At 35.7% G+C, this 25,377-nt stretch overlaps 2 protein-coding genes and 1 non-coding gene across 3 annotated transcripts in view; 1 reads left to right on the top strand and 2 right to left on the bottom strand.

Annotated features, from left to right (window-relative positions):
* The window catches only part of LOC139980529 (uncharacterized), a 290,788-nt gene that overhangs the window by 234,745 nt on the left and 30,666 nt on the right, over positions 1-25,377 (bottom strand). The window lies entirely within an intron of this gene.
* Positions 7,004-7,075, top strand: Trnae-cuc (transfer RNA glutamic acid (anticodon CUC)). The gene has a single exon. It is a non-coding gene; the product is annotated as a tRNA-Glu (tRNA).
* LOC139981411 (uncharacterized) overlaps positions 7,684-25,377 on the bottom strand; it is a 45,038-nt gene continuing 27,344 nt past the window's right edge. Inside the window, exons 4-19 of the mRNA XM_071993783.1 lie at positions 23,434-23,571; positions 22,971-23,055; positions 19,658-19,981; positions 18,643-19,092; positions 18,238-18,464; positions 17,648-17,809; positions 16,735-16,887; positions 15,434-15,494; positions 14,388-14,704; positions 13,820-13,994; positions 12,958-13,281; positions 11,843-12,072; positions 11,195-11,338; positions 10,191-10,343; positions 9,680-9,740; positions 7,684-9,138 (exon numbers count right to left, since the gene is read on the bottom strand). Coding sequence (XP_071849884.1) covers positions 8,837-9,138; positions 9,680-9,740; positions 10,191-10,343; positions 11,195-11,338; positions 11,843-12,072; positions 12,958-13,281; positions 13,820-13,994; positions 14,388-14,704; positions 15,434-15,494; positions 16,735-16,887; positions 17,648-17,809; positions 18,238-18,464; positions 18,643-19,092; positions 19,658-19,981; positions 22,971-23,055; positions 23,434-23,571 — 3,306 coding nt within the window. The 3' untranslated portion in view covers positions 7,684-8,836. The remainder of the gene's footprint in view (positions 9,139-9,679; positions 9,741-10,190; positions 10,344-11,194; positions 11,339-11,842; positions 12,073-12,957; positions 13,282-13,819; positions 13,995-14,387; positions 14,705-15,433; positions 15,495-16,734; positions 16,888-17,647; positions 17,810-18,237; positions 18,465-18,642; positions 19,093-19,657; positions 19,982-22,970; positions 23,056-23,433; positions 23,572-25,377) is intronic.

The following is a 25,377-nucleotide window of genomic DNA, read 5'->3' on the forward strand; positions in this document are numbered from 1 at the left end:
AGGTGAATTCATCAATTTATTAAACTCCCAACCCAGGACACTAACATCGTTTAGATGTAGAACATATATATTTTGTTTATAAAACATAGATCGATGCTGTTCCACAAAATTTAGAGAACATAAAATCAAGGGTATAATAAATGTCAATGTTTTATTATATTAAAAGTCCAACATTGTTACTCATGAAATAAAAAAGTATTCATATGAATTGCGATCCTCGACAAAGTGCTTCGAGGAGTCACAGTGTCAGTGACTGGCCTTAATTAATTAATTACCTATGACGGTGTGTGATGTAACGCGATAAGTTCTTTGGTATAAACATAACAGTATACGATGACGGATATACTCGCGCGATATCTCTCTCTCTCATTTAAGGGTGGGGGGGGGGGGGGAGGTAAGTGACTTTTTTTAATTTAAAATCTGTATAAACATACTCTTTCAATATGTAGAGAAAGATATATTGAAAGCAATAAACACTTGAGATGATTTGTAAACATGTTAAGCCATTGTGTGATAAGGGTAATCCTTGCAAGTCTGATGGCTTTGGCGTCAAGAGCTCACAAAGAAATACCAAAGAATTCGACGATAAAACAGGGACATTTAAAGCTTGTTATGTAAAGAGAGAAAAATTAGTGATTGCTGCTTTATCATGTACTAGGCTGACGATAAGAAAGCTATGGTACGCGCCTGAAAAAAATTGCAAAAAAGAAAAATCCTTGGGGTCACGTGATTTTTTTTCAGACCTCGGAAGATTTATGTACAGTTTTCATAGCTTCCGACGGATAACCGGCGATTAATCTAAGGTATTTTAAAAACAACAAGTACATATATACATATATATATATACATATATATATATATATATATATATATATACATACATATATATATATATACATATATATATGTATATATATATATATAAACTATATATATATATATATATAAACTATATATATATATATATATATATATAAACTATATATAAAACTAGACTGGACTATATACATATATATATATATATATACATATATATATATATACATATATATATATATATATATATATATATATATACACATATATATATATATATATATATATAGTCCAGGCTAGTTTTCAGTAATGTATTCTGATCACCGATTCTGAGGGGTGGGGATCTGGCGGGTCGTGGGTGGTGTAATGATAGAAGATCCTGCAAACCGCTGTACTAGACTGCAACAAACTCAGAGTCTCTTTATTCTTCAGTCTTGACTACAACCAAATGTTCGAAAATCTTCCATTTGTGCTTCGTTTTTTGCAATAAACTTCTTAAAAAGGTATTTTTGATTTATTAAGTGGTGTCGAATAAAGACTAACTAAGGCTGTAACAGTAAGCATTCCCTTTGAACACAATACATCAAAAGGATTTTTGAGTATAAATGTGTATAACAAGGAAGCTACTCCCGCGCTTTTTTCGTTACCAAGGTAGCGTGATATATGGTTTATATTGGGATGAGTACATTAAGCAATGAAATTTTACGTCATACTTGTTTCAGTGATGCATTGAAAACCACTCAACAACTTAAAAATGTATCAAAGTATAGTCTCACTGGTGAAGTCCGTGTTACTTAAATTAAAAATGTCACTCGAGCGATGAAAAAGTAGTGGGTTGCATTTTTGTGGAATAGTAGAGGCGAAGGAAGATTCTATAATGAAGGCGGCTGGCACTGGAATCACCGAAGCCGACTACTATGGTGGAGATTAAATCCCCAACCCCCAACCCTCAGAATAAAAAAAAAATGACAAATTTATATGTCAAATGGTGCGTACTAAAACATGCCGGTACCCATAGTATGGTGGTCCAATTCATCCCCGCCTGAATGCGGAAATTCCCCCGACTGAAGCTTTCTCCCCCCTCCCCCAACCCCCACCCATCGACTGATGATCGGAGGTGCGGGTGATGCACGAAAAACAAGAATACCGGGGAATAACATCTTCTTCTCTCGTTGTTTTCTGATCAGATTATATGTTATGCCAACCCTAACGTGAAGCTTGGAACTATCCTTTAAATACCATAGCTTCCATTAAACATTTTGATGATAGAATTACTGCTTAGGCGCTATATCTGTCATTTTTTTTTTAACTTTTTCTGTCTCAGATATTAAACAAATATGCTTTCAGTTATTTAAATAGTTCATCCATGATTTATTGGCTTTTATTAATAAGCAACGGTTATTAATCTTGCTATTATCAAATCCAGAATTAGAAAGAGTGAAATTTCAAGAGGTTTCGATACGCTGCCTATAAAATTAAAACAAAATATACATTCATTTACGTCACAGAATATTTCAACCTATTCAGAGAACGTGCGTATATCGTAAACCTTACTTAAAGCAGCATACCACAAGTAAAACATAAACCATGTTTCTTTTCATTACTAAATATCTTTGACATATCAACCGTGTCCGTACGTTAAAGATGTTATGTCGTCCCAGAGGAATCTAACAATATTGTATGCCGGGGTTTGCATAACATTACCTCTTCTTCTGATGTACGATAGTAGTTAATACTTTGATATTACCCCCCCCCCCCCCCCTCCGACTCCACTCCACTTCAATAAAAAACACAGCACAGTGACGATAAGAACTAGTTTGGAAAACGACGTACGTGGAAAATATGGCGTCATCGTTTTTAGCAATATAAACTGCCGATTCAGCAATAAAACTACCGATTCATCATCTACAAAAATCTAGTTTTTCATTACAATCAATACAATTGTCCCGCACGAACATTTTCGATTATCTACCAATGTTGTCCAATGAGGATGCAGTAAACCTTGTCACTTGGGGAAGAGGGCGCTCGTCCCGAATTGTACTTGCAATTTAGCCATTTCGCTGTGGACATTGAGCTGTGCAATGTTTTGTGGCCATATAGCATGCGTCTTATGGGGAATTATAAATAAACGTATACATTAATATAGGTGTTTGTAAATACATCACATGTCTATTCAATTTTAGACATGCCACACAATGGCAAAATTCATGTGGTTAAGTCTTGGCGGGGAGGGAGACGCTATTTTAAAAACGCTTTCTTTTTTGAAACAATCTTGCTCGTGATGAATCGACTGCATGGTTGTATATTTTAAGTGTATCCTAGGGCGTATTTCCTAAAATAAAATGAAGATTTATTCAACTGTGCCAACAAAAAACAGGTTGGCTTTGTGGAAAGGAGGACGATCGATGCGTCAACAGCAAACCACAGAGATATAAAATTGAAAAAATAATAATTCCCCCTTCATCACCCTTATTCTCTCGAATCTATTTCTTATGCAAATTTCCTTCTGAATCTTGCGAAATGAATACATAACATTATTTTAAAACTTGACTAGGGAGATTGTAGACAAATTACTCTTATGTGACACCTCAAGGTCCTCTAATTCCATTTTTGTTTTGTGTAAGAAATGTGAAAATTCACGAAACAGGACAAAGATATATCTTTGCCTTAATTTACAACATAAAGTAAAAGCTTCTGATCCTTAAACTTAGCATTAACTTTTCTGCGAGGAATCTCTTTATGCAAATAATTCACAGTCTGGAAAGGTGATAGTCAATTCCATTCACGAGGCTCATTTAACAGGCATTACATTAGCCCCTTTTCTTAACATTCTCCGTCATGTTATTCCATTAATCAAGTGGTTTAGTACTCTATTTTGCTTTATTCAAATAGAACAAACACAGAAATTGACATTTCTAAGAATGTGATTTTGAATTTCATAGAAAATCAACCGCGTTTATGATATCCAGTTTAAATCCAGAATATTGTCCCGCTACACCTTGATTTATATATAGCAGTACCAAAAAAGTGGAACATCTAATTTCGCTGTCCGCTTAGCAATACATTCTTTACCATTAGTAAAGCATATCAGTCTGGAACGACTCTCAGTTTCACATGCATGAACGCTGTTCTGTGAGAATCTTCATTATATAATGACATAACATATGCCAGTTAGAAACAACTCTTGCAGTAACCACCCAGTTGGCACAATTTTTTCCTATACTGATAGTGTTATGCCCTGCTTCAGAGCACTCGTATTGTCAGTACGAGCAGTATGAATATCATGTTTCTATCAGATCAAGGTAAGGAACTGTTTGAACTGACAATACCAGTGCTTTGAGAGCATGATGTTAGAGTACTGTTTTAGAGAGGTATTAGCATTATAGGAAAATGTCCCAACTGGCTGTGGTAACTTCTGTCACCAACGTACATGAAGCACTGGGTCCCATTGGATCGATATGATTAGCTCAAGAAGCTAATCTGCTATGTATAAGGACTCGTATATATGTCTCTCCGCTTCTCCGAGTTGTAGCAGGCCTTTAAATAACATGTCTACGTAACCGAGGCTAATACGAAAGACGACGACGACGAAAATATCACAACGGGAGGCCAGACTACGGAATGCCAAACGCGAGATCGTGCCATGAGCGGTATCTTTGTACGTGACTTTGATTAACGAACACATACATAGGCACACGATGAAATTAGCAATGAAGTTGATACACCAGCTGACTTAAAGTATATACGTTCTCTCTCGTTTTTATTTTCTTTCTTTCTTTCTTTCTTCTTTGGCTAAGATTCATATCGTGAACGTTGTCATGAAATAAGTTAAGAAGGCGATGGGTTTTGCTTGGCTATCGGCTTTGTGACAATTTTTCCGCTAAACAAAATACGTTAAAATACAATACTTTCAATTAGGCCTAGGAACAACTGTCGTCAACGAAACTTAAGAACTCTCTTACTCGTTCTTTCTTTCTTGGAGTCGATCTTACTAAGAGACTAATGAATATATCCGTTAAATGCAATTGATATTGTTACTCAGACAGTTTTTTTTATTATATTAATACCCATCCCATACACACACAAAAATAGACAAAGTATTAAAGAGTTAGATTTGTTTTCCTCATTATTCATGAATACAATGAATGGAAGTTGACACATTCGAGCTTATGTGCATCGTCGTTATGTGATTATAGTATAGAGTTGTGAGCTATCGAGAATTTTAACCGAAACCCCTCACAAATAGATGCAATAATGTAGCCTATCGTACAATGTTTGTATCCCATCCCATCAACACTAGAAAGACAGTTTCGCGGAAGTGGTATATAAAGAAAATCATTGATTCCACGGTGAGTATTTGTTACTATTTAGAAATATTGATGACAAATAATTATCCAGGTATATAGTACCAAGATGTTTAATAACTGCGGTAAGAATCATTTTGCGAATAAGCAATCAAATGATAGCCTACTTTAACTTAGCTTTGAGTGAAAATTACATATTCCTCCTCCATGGCACATGTATTGTTCATAGCAATAAACACACAGACGTTTTTACAAAGGTAAACGATGATATTAATAACGGCTTCTTTTCAAGCAGTTTTTATTTCATATTTGCTTGCAAACTTTTTTGATTATTTTCTGAACGGAAACCTTACTGCAGAGGCAACAACACCGTCGGTACCATTAAGTCTCACTGGACACATATATCATCTACAAATAATTACAGAACATAGGAAACGTACATGGATTGTACGTAAGTACAATGTTTACATGTGCCAGAAATACGAACTTTGCAGTATGTCGAATTCTTGTGCACAAAGCCAACCGAATCTGACCAACGAAGCTTGAAAAATACCAGGTAATTGGACAAAAACCGATCGACAGCGCTGTTGTGAGATGGTAGGATTTAATAAGATTCTTTAGTAAGTATTCGGTGATTCTTATGTTGTTTAGATGTTCATTTTCACTCTATAAATAGCACCCAACATATCCACATCTATGGTAGGAAATATCCATAGCTAATGCTCTCCTTTGTGAATTGCATAGGAGTAGGAAGTGCAGTGTCCTTTTGTTCATGTCAAAACACTTTCTCTAGGAAATATCCTTACAATAATTTTGCCTATCTGTGATAATAATTAAGGAGCTAATTAGAAGAGAGATTCCTTCTTTCTTTTGCGGTATAAATGAAAAAGGTATCAAATTATGTCACATGTCTTCCCCCACCTCACCCCTTCCCCCTCACCTTCTATCTTCAGTCGGGAGAAATGGTGCAGTCAGGGGATTTTTGGTTTTCAGAGGAGGAAATGGACTACTAATACGGGTGTACCCCCCCCTCCCCCCCCCCCACCCAACTAAAAACACACACCTTGCCCTATTTAGTAGCTAGAAAAAACTTGCTCTTTCCAGTTTTTCAACATAAAAAACAAATCTAACATGGTCTGGTTGTTATGACTCGACGCTTTCATCGACGGATCACTTCCCGGTATGGAAAAAATATGTGCATTTTATTTTGTCAGCGTCGCCACCTTGTTAGGCTAGTGTTGATTTTAGGTGTATGAAACTTTTAGTTATCATAAAAGTGTTCCTCATATTGAGTTACAAACTATATCAGGCTATTTAGATAAACATCATCAATACTTTTAAACCTTTCATACACCAAACATTTGACAGTAAAAGTGTACTTTTTCATTACAGCTTTTCATGCATAAAGTATCAAACTCAATGTGGTCTATAGTGGTTATAAGATTCGGCGTTTTCACAGCCTCGGTCATGGTTCGATTCCCCGGTATGGGAAATGATAGTGTAATTAATGTTTAATTGCTGAGCAAAAAAAAGGTTCTATTGACTAACTCAGGTAGAACTATTTTACAAGATGGTCCTTCAAACAGCATTCTTGTTGAATCAAACCAAAGAAGGCTCTTTTAGAAGTATATGAATTGTGGAAATGGTAGGTTTATTTCCCTTCATTTCTGGGCGGGAAAATGTTTCCTGGATTATTTTTGAGTAGCTCAGATTGAAATGTTGAGCAACGTGTTGTTCCTAATAGCGTTACTGTTTGAATCAATCCAAAGGAGTCGCTTTTGAAAGGTACTAAGAATATATTTGTTAGTAAAGTATTTACCGTAATTAATAATAATGAGATTGTTTGTTTCTTTAAGGCATACAAAACACACGAACGTATCAAATCCCATATGGTCTAGTGGCTAGGATTCGGCGCTCTCACCGCCGCGGCCCGGGTTCGATTCCCGGTATGGAAATTATATGATTATTATTTTTTTCTTTTTCCTGAGAAATGAAAATATCGCTAAAACTAACTGAAATTGCGCATACTGTACATGTGTTCACATTATCGTAGGCCCACTTTAAGTTAGGAAGTGGAAATTGCAGGGGGGAGCTACAATGACTCTCTAGTTTGAATGCTTAAATATGCCCTAACAGTGGTGAGTTTCCATGGGTAATGGAGCCTCAGGTTTAATTTCGCTTTGGCTTTTGGGTCGGTGTTGGTTGGGGTTTACTAAATGTACTAAATGAGTAGAAGAGTTACTTGATACATGTTTAGGAGTTAATGTTTGCCAGCCTGTCTATAGGAATACAACAAACCATTCTGTTTCCACAAAGGTATAAACGTACGCAAGCGAAAAGGGTTATGAACGAAAGGGTTTGCCATAGTAAAAGCTATAATCAAGGTCTTCATGAGAACCATATGATCTCTGTACTTTAATGAGAATTGAGGTTGTCTGTTGTCTGTTGTAATGTATCCTGAATATGTTGCCTCCACATTCTCCAGAGATACATTTGGCATTGATAAAGTCCCCCTCCCATCACCCTGAACTTACAGGTAATAACGATTCTATAGGAATACTCAATGATTACTGAGTTTGTATATGTATTGTCAATAAAATAGAGTGAATATGTACATTTCTTTGAAAAGCCAGATAGTTCATCAGCTCTCAGTTTTTCCTTAACTTTATTATACTTCTATGCATACATGATATAGATACTATGAAGAAAAAAACTAAAACATTTCCAGCTCAAATGCCATGATGACATTCATTCTGTTAATTCCAATGCATTCACAAGTTCCTATGATCAACTTTGACAAATTCATATCTTTCCACAAAAAACCAAAGTTATGAGGATGTGGTTTGACCAAAGTAAAGCAGTCAATTTCCAAGAATTGTTTTGAGCCACCAGAATATACCTTAAACTTAGCCAATCTTAATGGGAATTACTAAACATCATCTTTAAGTAACAGGTTGATCTACAAACTGACACATCACTCAAATGTTATCCACATTATCAAATAGCAAAGAAATTTGAAAAAGGTGTCTAGAAGATTGGACACTTTTGCACTTCTTAAAACACCATGTTCACAAAATTTGCCAGGTTTCAACATCGGTTGACCTCAATTGACATTCAGACCCCCATAAAACAAAACTGTTGGAGATTCTAAGAACACTGCATCTTTCATATAAATCCTCTGTCAAAGTTACTATTGTTCTGATATAGAACTTAAGCGATTTCACATTTTGCTATCTGCTGAACTTACATGACCTTTGAGTGCCATCAAAACAATCACAACCTTGTACTCACAATAGGGAAGCTATACATCCATAGAATCAGGTCTTTTAAAATTAATACTGCTGTTGAGATGTTATGTTGACAAAGTAGGACGACATACACACACACACATATGTTGACATGACTGCATATGTTACTTGTAATTGTTTACCTAAAATGCAAGTATATCAATATGGACATAGTCACATAGAGTACTGTATATACATAACCATGTTAGACAGGGAGGAGAATATTTCATGTAACTCCTACAGGTGTAATTAAACTTATAGTCCTGTTGTTATAAGCTCTCACTGTAAATAACTGTTTGTACAAAAATGTCTCACCAACTTCCTTACCCGCTCTCAAGTGAATAAATTCTTGGGTACAGCACCACTGGTGATATGATGTTTGTATTCATCATTATTTGCTTACAATAACCCACAATATGATTTCAGTCATTATTCTTGGCACAGTGTAGCTTCAACTACATGATTTTTACTTCTGAATTCTCTGACAAGTTTCGCACATATTTCATTTCCTTGTTCTGTTAAGGCATTTTCCAATTTTGTGATGTTTGTGGGAGATATCAGTGAATTTTTGGTCAGCTTCTCTAACAACAGAGTTCCTGGTGTGTTTAGCTTCTTGATATCAGTAATTCCTTCCTCAGAAAGTTGGAAAATATTTGCCAGCAGGGTAGATTGGTCTACATCAAGATGTTCTGATAAGTTCTGCTTTAGCAGATCAAAAGATTTGATGATGGCTGTGAGGTTGAAAGGAAGGAAATTGTAAATGTTTCTAATACACTACTCTATATAAAGTGAATTAAACTAATCCTGTGTATATGCAAAGAATATCCACAATCATGAGACAACAGTGATTTGTTTCTACACACACGGGATAAATAAAACATAAAAGCTCAGCGTTTTCGATGAAACTCAATATAAAAACTCAACAGAATATACATTTTGAAACAGGTAGTTGAATTTCATTATTTTGTTTTAGTTTTTACTGCAGTGAGACAAAACTGATGTTTCCTTATATCAAGTATTGCAAATAGCTGATAGTTATATTTCACCAATTGACATGACAACTGCAGCCTGGACTCCTTTATGCAAAGTAAGATTAGATGTACACATCTCATATGTTAGGAATTGTAGGCAGTATGTCAAATGTTGCTGTATGAAAAATAAGATTACAGGTACACATCTCATATGGAAGGATTATAAAGCAAACATCAACACTTCACATGCGTCCTACAATCAATTAACTGCTCTTAAATTGTTAATAATGTAATTACTCACATTCAGGTAGGACAAGCTGGAATGGAGATGTGATTTGGTCAATATGTAGTAGTTTGTTAATCTGTGAAGATAAAATGAAGAGAAAAGCTTGATGATTCTCCCAGCAAATTAGATTATGCATATCTCACCTCTATCAATTGACAGTGTGTAAAAAAAAACATGGTTTAAGTGATAATTGTTAAGATAGCTAATTGATACTTATTGTTTAGGATATTTTGTGTTACATTTGTGATATGAAGACAGCTTGTCATAAGGCCTCGTTTGTTTATAAAATTTTAACATTATATTTTAAACCTGAATAATGGAATCAGTATGTCAAGTTAGGTAAACAAAGTAGAGATTTCAATAGAAAAAATAAAATGACTTAATTAGAGAAGGTGTAAATGGTTCACAAGATAAATAATAGGTAAATATAAAAGGAGTCTCAGTAGGTAAGATAAATCCAGAGTGAAACCTTAAACTCCTTGTATTCAAATTTGCTTTAAGTTAATTGAAACCAAAATCAAGTTACCTGCAACTGAATACTAAACTGGAAAAGATTCTTTATGGACATCCCAAATCTTGCTTCTATTTCCAGATTGACAGTATCTTTGATCCCTTTATTCTGAAGATGGAATTCTACATTGTGTCTGTTCTTAAACCATACGGTTTCCATAGCAACATCCTTGAAGAGAGAAAATTCAATAGATTTTTAATTATTAATTTATAAAACTTGTGAGAATCTTGAACATTGGTGGGCAAGTTGTTAAGGCAATGGGCTTGCAATTTAAAGAATGTACATCCCAGTAGGCCTACTGGTCGACTGGATGGTCATGATCTGGATTTGGGCAAGGGGGATTATCCTCAATTGCCTGTCTTCATCCAGGTGTATACCTTGGAAAATGCAAGGAAAGTTGTAAATATAGCTGTGTGTTTTACTCACAGATGACCCATGTCGCACAGAGGACACATATATAGTAAACTGCAGTACTCTATAAATAACCAATAGAATTTATGCATAATGAGATTGATAGATGTTGTAAAGACATTTGACAAGGCTTTGGTCTACATACAAGGCTGTAAACTGTCAATTTCATATTCTTTTTAGCTCTTATAAGCTTAGAAAAGCAATAACAATAAAACAAAAAACAAATAAGAGACCATAACAATTACACACATCACAAAGTACTTATATAATCAATACATGGACAGTCAATGAGGAACGAAGAAAGGACTAGTCCAGAATGAAATCAACATAGAAAACTGCGTCTAGGACCATCTGACCACTTTTCATTCATTGAATATCATAGGAATGACAGACAATTTAAAAATAACATAATGTTTATTTGTATAACAACATATGCTAACACCAAACTCATACCACTCAACAGATGCAAATAACTATTCATCTAACAAATGCAAATTACCTGTGGAACAGGAATTAACTGCTATCCTTAAATGTTGCTAAGAATAAATAATAATACATTATACATTTTGATATTATATAAATGGTAATATTTAACAAACATTACTAACCACTTTTCTAGGATGTGGGTTACACTGTGATGTACTGGAGTTAGCGCTAACATGTAAAATTGAAGTCATTGATTTGAGTACAACGGAGACAGGATCATGAATTATGGTTCCTTTTTGTTGGTAGATTTCTTCATTGATAAGACTCTATTAATTTAAGAAAATGAAACAATTGAATATTATATGATTATTTATGTAAATTTTAATATTAATATCAATGCACACCCTGCTTAGTTGTCCTATGGATTATCAGGAAGCAATTAACATCTTCCCTGTATGGCGCCCCCTCTGGGGTGGCCATCGTTTGATAAATCAGGGAGCTGTTATAAATATCTAATACATAGAGTGTCTGTTAGGATACATTATCAAAGACCATTAATAGTCTGACAGATTATGTTATGAAATATAATTCTTTGCTGTCTAAATTGTGTACACTTGGTCAAGGTGTGTTTACAAATGTGTCTGTAATTACATAATTGTTGCAAGTTTGCAATGATCACTAGCAATAAATTATTGAAAACTTAAATAGCTATTGCTAACACTGCATCAATCCTATACAATCATGTGCATGAACCAACTGGAATCTGGCAGACACTGGAATCCATCAGATTATTAGCAATGCCACTTGAGCTGACAAAATCACCTACTTACTTTATGTTCCAGAGTGTCATCATTATGAAACCAAAGATGGATTGTCAATTGATCCCCCGAATCAGAAACTCTTTTTACAATCGGTAAAAGACAAACACGCTTCCTCATCTTGGGTATGAAAGGGACATGAAGACCAATGAGGCAGGGTTTCTCAGCTTCAACTGCAAAGTGCTGACTATTCATAGAGCAGCTGAGGTGTTTCCTTTCTAAGCTCCACTTGACAGATTTATCTGAAGAAAATTTAAAAACATTTTGATAGTTAGCTTTTATAACATGGTGAAAGGTAGAACGCTAATCCTAAACTTTACATGTTATATGAATTTAAAGGGACAGTCTGGTGGTAGAAAATACAAAATACTGCAAACAAAGGACATCAAAATAGTGCAATATCATTTTACTAACTCTATGAATGGATGCAAGGTCACTTGATAAAACCCTGAAGTTTAACAAAGCTTGAAGGGTTTTATTTTCCTTTGAAATGTTGTTTATTTCTCTCTAAAATGTGCAACATTTGAAATGTTTGTACTGTACAACTAAAATGGGAACGCCTCCTTCAAATGAGGATGATTTGTCTGGGCATCACCTCCTTCTTGAGATGTTGATTTCTTCATTACACAGAACCAGGCGGTTTAGTTACTTCCTTGTCAATATTGTGTTTGTGTCGTCAGGTGTTTTCACATATCAAGTGTGACTTTCATTCCAGTCTTAATTTAGCAGTACGAAGGTTTGGAAGGTTTTCAGGCTTTGACACATATTGACCTCAAATGACCTTTTAACCAGCACAAAACACTTTCTTTTACATGCCACAGTGGATCTAAATAGTACATATGAGGTGTAAGCAACCTTTGATGAATCATTGTGCTTAAAAATGTTTCAGACTTTGACCTCTACAGAAAAGCAGGTTTTATTGTATTCATATAATATTGCACCATACGCCCAGTGTCAAATAACACCAATATGCAATTTATGGCCTAACCATGTTTACTGTACATGTCAAGAGGTGGTACACACAAGCTCATATACGCACAGTACTTCTGTCGATAATACAAATGTTAGTGACTTTATATATAATATCACTGGAGTAGAAAAACACAAAACAAAAGAAAGAAACATACCTGTTTGTAATACACCAGAGTACACATCAATACCCATCTGGTTAGTTGTAGTAATAGCACAGTGCGGAATAATCAAGGTGACAGGCTTGTGTAAGGTTAGGCTTTCTGGACCAAATTTCACAAACGGGGTCAGCCTTAGACACTTGTTTGAGATAGGTCCTTTAATGGCAGGGTCAGCAGAAACCCACAGACTAACAATCCTTCCAGTGTGTAGTGCCCCAGCTGGTACACGCAGGCAAACACCTGCGATAAAAATCTCCCCTCCGTGCTGATCAAAGTATTGTTCTTTATAAAGATTGGACCCTGGGAACAAAGGAAGTCTCTCTGGAGGAGAAAAGTAATACATTTCATATGAAAGGAAATTATTTTGTCACTTTCATGAAACATGTGTTAATGAAATCCCCTGTTTTTAATCCACAATATGAAAATAACCTCTGTAAAAAGAAAAAAACTGATGTTTTCATATTCCTATTTTTGGCTATTTGTAGATAATTCAAGAAAATAAAATAAATTTGAGAATCAAATACAGATTTGATATGAGAAAGAGAGAGTAAGACCTGTATCAACTATCTGCAAGAAATGTTAGCATCATTGAATTAAACATGAAACAATTAATGACATGTTTAATGTACAGAAACAATAATAAGTATGCAGGGTATCTCATATTCCTCTAGCATTGACATGCCAACTGTATTTTGGAGGCAAATGATATATTCATACTGAAATAAAGGAAAACCATTCATTTTGGTAAATACTGAAACAACTGTAATGATCTTAGAATGTCATATAGGACAAAGAATAAATGTACAAGTAACAAACAGAGAAGGAATACACATGTTGCTAAAACTATAGTGTACTTTACCATGCTCTTCCTTAGCAAGCAGCAACAGCCGTCTTCCCAAGTCCAGTTTTCCATGTGACAGTTTCAAGGCTCTTTGAACATCCAGTCTCTTGTATCCCTCTATCAAAATTTTGAAATTTACTGACAACTTTGGTTCCATTTTTGAAAGGATTTCCTGTTTCTCTGGAAATTTTACCTGAAGTAATGTCAAAATATTACAAATTGTTTATACAATTCATACTTTTTATCACACTTTCATGAAGATAGACAACTCTCTACTGCATTTGAATATTCTAAAGAGACTTCCTGTTCACTTGATCTCTACAAACCCAACTTTTGAGTACTAAAGCATAAAATAACGGTTGAATGTTTGTTATTTTGTTACGATTAGTAAAAGGAGGACTTATTAGTAATGCAAGAGTAAAATTCCTTCTTCTGTTATGTGACTTGCATGACAGCAAAAAGGATACTTTAAATATTAGAAAGTACAGTACTAATATATTCTAAGATCTTGATTTTATGCAAATTGATCCTTGTTTTCCTTCAAGATAAACTTTCAAGTCTCAACAAGTTTTTGCAAAGTACAAACCATTTTCTTATCATCTTTCTCTCCTTCATTTTCCTTTCCAATCTTCTCCTGTGATGTACCAATGTACTCCAGCACCAGTCTTGCAACCTTATTAAAGTGAATAGCTTTCAATCCTTCATACATTCCAATCATTCTGTCTGGCATGATGAGTTCTCTTTCATCCAATATTTTCATCAGCATCTTTCCAGATTCTGCTGCTGTCTGAATTGTTTCATTTTCTGCTGGCTTGAGCTCAAAATACATGCCTAGCTTTTGACAATGTTGTTTATCTAGAAGCTTTGCAATGGCTCCTTTCAGCTTTTCATATTTGTGTAAGTCTGAAAGTGAGAACAACAACACCTACTTACAATCGAAAAAAGTATTGCACATGTACAGATTAGAGGGCCTGAACCACATGCTAATTGTGTGCCAGTTTGGAACAAAAAGCAATGTTCACAACTAACATGCATATTATAGTACACAACTGGCCCACAAGCATGAAACATGCATGAAAATGTTAATGTGCAATTCAACCGTGGGTGCGCACAATAAATTGGTTAAGTTTACTGCCAACAAATTGCGTGCAACTTTGCAACTTTAAGCCCTTGTCTTGTGCATAAATTCTAGTCTTGTATACAGCTTCACCTTCAAGGTTGCTTATTGTTACAAAATAGGAAGTGAGCATACTAACTGAATATTAAGGTCTATATAGAACTAAGATATTTTTTGGGTTCAGTAGCAAGATGAAATTTCTCTCTATGATAAGTGTTACTGTTGATATATATTTCCCAATAAACTAAGGTTATATAAGTAACACTCAAGTGTGCCTACTTCTACAACTAAATGTTCTTACTTTTTCACCTCTACTCAGACACTCACCTGGGTTCATGTACTCTATGTGTGATTAATCTTTCATCTCCACTAATACACACTAACCTGGTATATGTATAAGATAAAATAAAGAGCATTCATTTTTATTGTTCCAACTTCACTTACATGCAGGCCAGGGTGGACTTTTAAAACTAGCCAAGTCCAACCATTTGTTCAACTTCCACTTAAAAACTCACCTGGATGCAGTTCTCTGAAAAGAATTTCCTGGCTTTCTGGAGATAAGAGAATGTTCTTCACCTGATGGAAAAACAAAAAATTAAATGAATAATGGAAACTTTATATGTCAGAATGTCTACCATACAATAGTGCAGAATATATATCACAACCCTGTAAATGATTAGGTTACAGTAGGAATGTGATGTAGAAACATAGAGCTGAAACAGAATAAAATAACACATAATTCAAATTGGAAATCCCAAGGAAAGGAATGTTGATGACAAAATACCTATCATTTATGGAGTATTTAATTAGTACTTAAGATGCTAATAAAACAAAAATTGCCATGGCTGTTAACCTGTGTGTAGAATAATACATACTTTTTCAGCATTTCACTGCATTTTGAGTTACTCATTTATTAAAAAGCAATACCAAGACAAAGTGGTAAACAGGATCAAAATATGAAACTTAGGTACAGCAGGATCACTGGAAAGAATGTAAAAAATAATAATACTTGAATAACAGGCAGCCTACTATAATTCAATTAAATTCAATTGTCATCCACCATAAATATTGAAATGAAAAGGATCCATGAGCGATCATGCCAACGAATAACCATAATTCAGTCACAGCACTGATATTATTCAAACACCCTGTAAATAGCTGCAAGACTTTCAACAGACAGGACATGAATTAACAAATAACTGATCAGAAGAGAGAAGATGTCGCGTAATGAAGAGCAGGGACGTAGCCGGGGGGGGGGGGGGGAGCAGGGGGAGCGGCTGCTTGCCTCTTTCAGTGTCGAAAAAAATGTTTAAAAACTGTCAATTTTTTAGCATGGTATTTTGTCAGTGCTAATTTGATCTTGAATACTCGTCAGCTCCGTTAACTCGATTATTGTCGTAGTAACATTCACGCCTCTAGATTCAACTACTTACTTAGTTTGGCAGATGCAATTGGCTAAATTTAGCCTATAGCCTATTACAAGCCTACAGTTGGCCACTGCGTAGAACAATACATATTGCCTACCTAACCGCACCGTTTAAAGTGATGTTGAATGAGGTGTCTCAAGTTAGCAAGAGCCAGGGAACCAGAATGAACACTCGGGAAGGGCCGTTTCCGGCCATCTGGGGGTTTGTAAAACCAAAAATTTGCTTGTACGCTCCGCGCCAACCGGTGGTGGCGCTCCGCTCATGCCTACAACTTTGAAAATCCATATCGATCAAAAAAGTGCTCCCCTTTCAAATTCCTGGCTACGTCGCTGATGAAGAGACATATGAGAACACAAACAGCTGGAAGACAATCAACAAGCATAACTCACCTTTGATTGGAGGATAAGGGCTGTCTGGTTCTTTTCAAGTTGTGATACTTTTAACTTCACATCAACCATGTCAGAGTCTCCATCGTTGTTTCGGTTAAGTCTGAACTGATGAAAGACTCTACTGGCAGCACACAGGTGATCAATGTCTACATGCTAATAGATGAAAGATATTGAAGTTCAATATACTGAGGATGAAAATGCTTGTAATGTATGCAAAAAAACAATGCGACATATAAGGTATACCAGTTAAGGAAAAGTAAAGGAACCAAGACGTGTGGACAAATACAAATCCTTACATTTCATTGGCAGCTGGTGAAGATTGTACTTTACTGTATATTGTAATGAAGAATTCCATAACAACATCTTAGGTTAATTTTGTCACATGGGGTAGGAACCCTACAGAAACAAAGTCGAGCCATGGATATTCATGTGATTTAAGATGGATACCGCTTATATCAATCCTTCTGTAATTGTCTTAATCATTCCTGCTCACAGGACAGCCACCTAATCAACATCCCACTCCAGCAAGTGAGAGTTTGCCACAGCATCTGAACACTACCTCCAAATACAAAGGGAGGTGAATAAAAGACATCCCCATTAATCATCACCAGAGGGCAAACATAGTGGGTGAAGTTTTTTGTGAAACCATGTGAAAGAACAAAGGATTTCATTTCCTAAGTCATGAACCGAAAATAACAACCCTCACAAAATTATGCTCAACAACACTGCCCACCAGAAGTTAAGCATAGATTCTAGTACCTGTTGGGTTTTTTAACCAGAAAGTAGTGGTTGTAGGGCCAATATTCTAACCGCTATAACACTTTGAACCACTTTAGGTAACCAATACTGGATTACAAGTCAACTTACATATAATGTTAGAAGACAAACTTTAATAGCATTGGTGATTACAAACCATTGTTGATTCTTCCTTCATCAGATGGTAACTATCACCGGGCGATGACATCATCAGATCGATGTAAGAAGCACAATCGCTGCCGTCATTCAATGTCCGGGTAACTTGAAATGTTGTATAGTTTCCCAGACTCAGTTTGGACTGTTGGTCCTCTAACAGCAACTTAAACAAAAGAAAATGGAGAAGTTTAAAAAAATAGCAGAGTCAATTATGCAATATGTTTTGCCTTCATTCTTCTTCATCAATAATGCTATATCAAGTTACAGCAGCTTTTGTCCCTTAATTTACTAAAATCACCAATTAATGTTGCATGTTTTCATCAGATCCTCTAAATCCTTGTTACAAATTATGTGTAAACTCTGTATTTCAAAAGTAATAAAGTTTTCTTTTTGAACGTTCTATGATGAATCAATAAAAATGCACCCTTAACTAATCACTTCATAATTTGCCAGTAAAACACGATAAAATCCATTATACAAATCGTGAAAGAAAGCAAGATTCCCAGTGGGCAACTTACAGATCAAAGTACAAAGCAGAATTGACCTCAAACTGCTACAGATATCACCATGGTTACAGGAGATTATCCTCACCTTGTAATCTTCATCACTGTCCTTACAGAAACAAACTGTTATTAAGACATCATCTTTGGCATCGAGTATCCCATCGATAAATGTAACAATACGGAATATATGCTTCTGTTCTGTTTCTTGGCTAACTAAATTAACAAAGACGTAGCTCAGGATGTTAATATCAAGACTGATCTTCTCTGGGTACAGCTTCCAATCAATAGATTTCTCTTCGGTCCAAGTTATTTCACCTATAGTAATATAATATTATACAAAACATATTACTTGGTAATCTTAAATACAGTAAATATTAATAGCTTATTAACTAAGACATATTTTACCGTAATGATTCCCAGCATATAACTCATTTTATTTCTCCTGGTACATTCATCAATTGCATAAAAAGTGTTTATTGGTCACCATCTCTACCTTCTTGTAAAGTTTCATCTTTCAGACCAGTGAAGATAATAACACCATGTCGATCTGGCTCAGGGATAATAGCCGAGTGAGGAATAGTCAGCTGAGCTGGCTTGTTGAGGACGAGTCCTTCTGGCTCTAGTTTTATCAGAGGTGTCATTCTGCCCCTACGAGCACTTCCAGGGAGGTGTATGTCAGGATCATAGATCACTTTAATGGCAATTACATGATCAGAAGATAAAGCGTCTTCAGGAATAGTCAGATGTACCCCCATGATGCTAATAGTTCCACCTTCGTACTTTATCCTGTGTTCAATGTATGAATGATTTTGCCTCATTTCAAGTATTTGTGAATCTTTACTTTGCTTTGGTAGTTCCTCTTTCAAGGTTCTCTCCATCAAAGTCTCCTTACTATGGTCATGATATTCCTCTCTTTCACCTTGTGATGGAGTTGATTTATCAACTAAACATAGAATATAAATGGAAACACAAACACTATTAACTGAAGCCTTGACATGAAAAAATTGCCATACTGAGCGACATTAATGTTAATTTCTACATCAATACAAAAGCCCTGCAATTGATTTATGAAAGAGGTATTATTGAAGGAATCATAATACAAAATGTTATAGATATGGTACACAAGCTTTATGTTGATAGAGAATTTGACGAGTGGCAGCAGACAACGGGAATATCAAAGAATCTAGCATCGTTCTCTGAGAGTGGCCAGATGGCTCAAATGGATCCTACAAATATTGGCTAATCTTTGGGAACTAAATTTTTGAGAATTGTTGTATTTTCAATCTTTTTACTATAAAGAAAAAAACCAAATGGGAACATATAAATGGTCAAAAGATCCACTTATAATTACTTTTACCATACAAACATCATGATAATTACTAGTTCAATTAACATATTGCCTGAAAGCAGAATATTAACCCCTGACTCACACACATTTCTAGAGATTTTACTGTACTGCATTATTTTTGTTTTATGTATTCTGATTACATCATTGTATCCATTCTTACCAGGCCAGGCAAGCAGTTCTGGTGCTTGGTTTTCTTCAAACTGAAAGGGGTCAACTTTAGACTGATATGGAGCTAAAAGGTTTTCATTTGTTCGGTTTAGCTGAATATAAACCAAACCCTTTTGTAGGTTAGTGACATCGTACAAGTTGATGATGTTTCGTGCCTTCATGAAGTTAATCAGAGTGATTCCTGGTGTCTCTATCAGAGAAACCCTGCGTAGCATATCAGTTTCTGCGGGTGGTAGACCAAACAGAGTTGCTAATTTCAGAGTGCTGTCTAGAGTAAGATCATCGGCAATATTGACCATTAATCTGCCGTAATCAGCTGAAATGAAAATAAAAGGATAAAATAGAGTTAAGGATCACACTCGGCACAAGAAGACAATTCATAAACTGACTATAGATGAGATCACATTATCAGTTGATTATTAGATTGATTTGTATTGCATTTATATATATATATAACAACAAAATACTTTTCTTAAAAATCAGTTCTATAGCTGATTAAACTATAATTTATGTGGAATATGAATAAATTTAATTGCTTTAGTACCGTTGATGCAACTGCCCATCTACACAACGAGCCTCAGTGTTACCATAGCAACATTACTGGCACCTTTTTAAAGCATTGCAACAGCCTTTTGATGATATTTAACATAAAATGATTTCAAAATCATAAATACTCTTCAGGTATTAGGATCCTGGTGTAATCTACCTCACTTGATGACCGACAGGTCGAAACATCATAAAGAGGAATTAGGTGAGGCTTTAATTTTCTATAATATTTCACAATCAGGACATTGGAGGTGTTGATGCTTTATGTTATTTGCTTGTTGACCCCAGCAACGTATACATCTGGACATCCTACTATACACTATAAAAACATACTGACCATGCAGGGCCATGCTCCTCCTAACCATGTATGTTAATTTAACCCTCTGTCAGTTCAAAGTTGTAGGAGTTTTGTATCCAAACACCACACCTTTAACAGGCGTTTACTGCACGTTTGATATTAATTGCTCTAGTTTGGATGATGAATTGATGACGATGTTGAGATTCATTTTCTTTGTGTGAGAAAATGCTTGATCTATAGAGAGCATTTTACCATTCTACCTCCCCTTCCCCTTACCCTAGGTTCACCTTTACAATCTCTCAGCAATAGCTACTATAGAAGCACAGACAGGAAGTCCTCTTACATCACACTTCCCAGAAAGTTACTAACAGTTTCTATTTACCCGCCAACAACATAATAATATACATTTCAAACTTCTAAGTCCCTGTAGGTCCCTAGCACTTTGACCTCTACAGTAAGTCTCTACAACAGAAACTCTACACCTGTCTGTGCAAGGAATGTCAGATCTCTACCAATCAAATAACTTTCAGTATGATGTCATTCCCAATGATGTCATAGTGTGGTCATTTCTTAGTAGCTTACCCGGCTGTGTTTAAGGAGAAAGTTAAACATGTTGACAGAGTAACTTCCTGTCCCATCCTCTGTAATCCATTGTCAAAGAGTATATAAGATGTAACTTTCACCAATTGTATTCAGTGTGATTCAACCTGTAGGAGCCGTGCTTAGCACGGTTCTCAAGCTTACTTACCCCTGACACAGTCACTGTATTCAGTAGATATCTAGCCAGATGAAGATCTAATGTACCGTTTAATTCAAGTTCTTGTTATGTCCTTATTTGGTTATATATGATAGAAATTATAACTGTTACCATGGAGCACATCACATGACCCTCCATGCTTCGTATGTTATTTTTTTACACATCTCCTAAATGGGTGTATGATCGACTCCTAAATGAACTTAGTTAAATTAAAATTGCTAAAACTTGGATCAGATATACAACATATACCTAGATGTGTTATTTTGTTTGTATTAGATAGTGACCCCATGATTACCAGAGGATTGTGGGCTTTTATGTACACCATGTCCTTGCACAAAAAAGTCATGCTGAAACCAAACGCTTATTACAGACCACATTCCTAATTATAAAGAAAGATTTTCATAAATTAAATTCTGTTATCCATTGACTTGAATTAATGTAGAAGTCTCTCTTGAAAACAAAATTATCCAGCTATAGTGCTTTCAAGGTTTTTACACTTTTTTGACCTTTGACCTTCCCAAAGAATTACTGGGCTCTTGTACACATAAAAGGCAAGTCATATACCTCTATGATATCCTGATCTATTCTGAAGCTGCCTATCTTATGATGTAATGTTAAAAATTTCCAGAATGTAACCTTTGCTGAACCCATATAAGTAGCTGTACCGTCCACCAATAACAATAGTTTTATTACTCATTATAGAGAAGCCATAGCCATATTCACCAGCTACTGCAGTTACCTATCTGGATATATTGTATTTACATAGTGTTCACGTATTCACACCTGGTGACCTCAAATGAACTCTGACCTACACCACATTGTGTACAAACTATTAAATACACAAGGCTATCATACAATGCATATATGACCTCCTATAATATTCTGGTTCTGGAGATATTGCACTTTTGATATAATCACATTTTGCCCTTTGCTGATCCAAAATGACCTTTCACCACAAACAATAGGATTCGCTGAACTAATTACAGGAAATCCACAAGCTACATATGTGTAAGATTTGAACAGGCTGCCTTCCGTGAGACATCATGTTTATAAGATTGTCCCAATGTTTCCCTCAGTTGGCCTCCAATGACCTTTGACATTCACATAAAAAACACTACAGATCCTTTGCTCACCAACAGCAAGCTACACACCAAGTTTGAACTACCTGCAACTTCCACCTCTTGAGATATTATTGTGTAAACAATGTTTTCATAATTTGACCTGTGATGACCCACATGACCTTTCACCACTGCCAACAACAATCCCAAACCAGTTCTACCTAAGGGGAACCTACATACCACATGTGAAATGTACCCCAGTTTTCCTTCTGACATTTACGAGTAAGTCACACATACACACACACACGTCATCACCATCGCAAAGATTAGGAATCAAAACGATTTAACCTGTTTCCATGATACTCCTTAATGTATTTACACCTCTGCAGAGTTCTTTTGACTTTTAATATCTTAACATAATAGACATTAGATAATCCATTCTACACTACTTAAATTGACTCAAGTCACTACCCCCACCAACCCCCCCCCCCTCTCTCTCTACCCTCTCCGTACATCTCCACTGACAGCTGTGAAGATCTCCAGGTAGGACTTTTTAAGGATAAACAGACTTATATAAGGTAACATTAAACTGCCTGGAAATTTACAACCAGCAGCAGCAGTAATTATCTTTTTATTGTGATCCTACCTGCCAAAGTTGATTGCTGTGATATGTCTGGAGTTTCATGTTCTTCAAGTAGGGTTTCTCCCTCCATAACAGAAGCGGATGAAGCCTGAAAATAAACAACATAGGAAAGCTATCTTATTTGGTGTACTGAAACTTTAAAAAGAACCTCTGTTTTCCCTTCTGTCACCTGTCAAGTTACACCAATTGAGTATTTAGCTGATAAAAGCAACGGATTTCATCATCTAGTTGAATGTACTCATTTTACACTTCACACTATTTGTAGTAAAATGTACCATGAATTAGAACACTTTTGGTTAGCTCAAGATTATGTTGTCACACCGTAATACCATCAACAGTGGAATATGTTATAATAAATTCAACACTTTAATGGTCTAGTCACAATACTTTGCTTACTTTGTAAACACACTTAATTTGCTACTGGTGGTATACTAACTACAGATACACTATACTTAATCATACTTACCAATTGTTGCTGATTCAAGGCTTCCCTAGTCTGCTTCAGGACCTCTTGTAAGGCCATGGATTCTTTGGCATATTCCAGTTGTGACTTCACAAGTTCATCTTTTGTAGCTCTCAGACTTGATTTAGCCTCTTCCAGCTCCTGTCATGTAAACAACACAGTGAATGAGACAAGAAGGATGCACCTCCCAGTGGTTTCTTGCCACAAATAACAAAAAAGTCAAATGACTTAGTGGTTCCTTGTCAATATGAGAAGAAACTTTAGCTACAGTATTTTACAACGATCTGAATTGCTGAGCAGAAATGGCAAGTCTTGCAGAATTGAGTAATTCATACCTATGCAAAGAGGTTTGCAGATCTGTCAAAAAAACTTCACTTATGCATAATCTGACTCATTCTGACTGTAACATGTAATTGACCTTTGACCTCAAGGAAAACTGTACACATGTAAATAGCAAATGACTATGTATACCAGTTTGAAGTCGCAACTTCTGAAGTGATTGCATTTTCAAATTTCTCAGACTTTCAAATCTGTTGACCTCAAACTACCTTGACCTCCATGAAAAACTAGAATGCAAAAATGCATAGTGGTTTCGATGATGTAACATGAGCTACTTTTTGAATCTGATGTAATGTATAGTGAGGGTGTACAACATACTTGATATTAGTAATACAGTGAGAAGCAGTGTGATATGACAAACAATAAATTCAAAATGACACAGGCTGTCCTGAGATGACCATTGACCTCAACAACAAGCTTTTTGTACTAACTTTGATAGATACATCAACATACTAATATTACATCAGTCATTATTTAATATTGTATTAAACATGGTTTCACAATCTGACCCCTGGTGACCTCAAACAACCATTGACCTCCGCCCACAACATTAAGGCTTCTGGTACTCAATGTGGTACAATTACATATCAAATATGCGATCTGTCCAAGCTGCCCTTGCGATATTATGTTTAGGAAGATGTGTTAGTGTGGAAAGGACAGGTAAGAGGGTAGTCAAGTACAGTAAATGTTTGGCATTTGTAGATCTCAAATAACCTTTGACCTCCACCAAAAGCAATAATAGGCTATTTAAATTTAATATGGTACATAATAAAAACCAAATATGAGATCTGTCCTTTCTTGCAATATCATGTTTACAAGGTTGTCACGATTTGACCTGTTGTCCCCAAATGATCTTTGACCTACACCAAATACATAAGGCTTCCTGTACTCAATGTAGTAGGTCTACACACTAAATATGAATCGGTCCGACCTTCCCTTCTTGAGATATCATGTTTACAAGGTTTTCAAATTTGAACTCTGGTGACCCCAAAAGACCATTGACCTCCATCAAAAACATAAGGCTTGTTGCACTCAATGAGGTACATCTAAACTTTAAATATGAGGTCTGCTCATGCTTCCCTTCGTGAGATATTGGGTTTATGTTTTCACAATTTTACCCCTGCTGAACTCAATGACCTTTGACCTTCGACATGAACAATAGGCTTCCTGTACTCAATGTGGTCTGGCTACACATCAAAGTTAGGTCTGCCCAAGCTTCCCTTCTCGAAATATAGTGTTTACAATGTGTTCACATTTTGACCCCCTGTGACCCCAAATGATCTTTGACCTCCACCACAAACAAAAGGCTGCCTGTACTTAATGTGGTACTTCTACACAAGAAATGTGAGGTCTGCCCAAACTTCCTTTCTTGTGCTATTGTGTTTAGGGTTTTCACAATTGAACCTGGGGACCCTAAATGACCTTTGACCTCCACAGAAAACAATAGACTTCCTTTACTCAATGTGGTACTTCTACACATCAATATAAGGTCTGCCCAGTCTTCTTTTCTTGAGATATTGTGTTAACAAGGTTTCCACATTTTGACTCCTGGTGACCCCAAATGACATTTGACCAGCACCAAAAACAATATGCTTCCTGTACTCAATG

This window comes from Apostichopus japonicus, chromosome 15 (assembly GCF_037975245.1).
Source record: "Apostichopus japonicus isolate 1M-3 chromosome 15, ASM3797524v1, whole genome shotgun sequence".
Classification (NCBI taxonomy): domain Eukaryota; kingdom Metazoa; phylum Echinodermata; class Holothuroidea; order Aspidochirotida; family Stichopodidae; genus Apostichopus; species Apostichopus japonicus.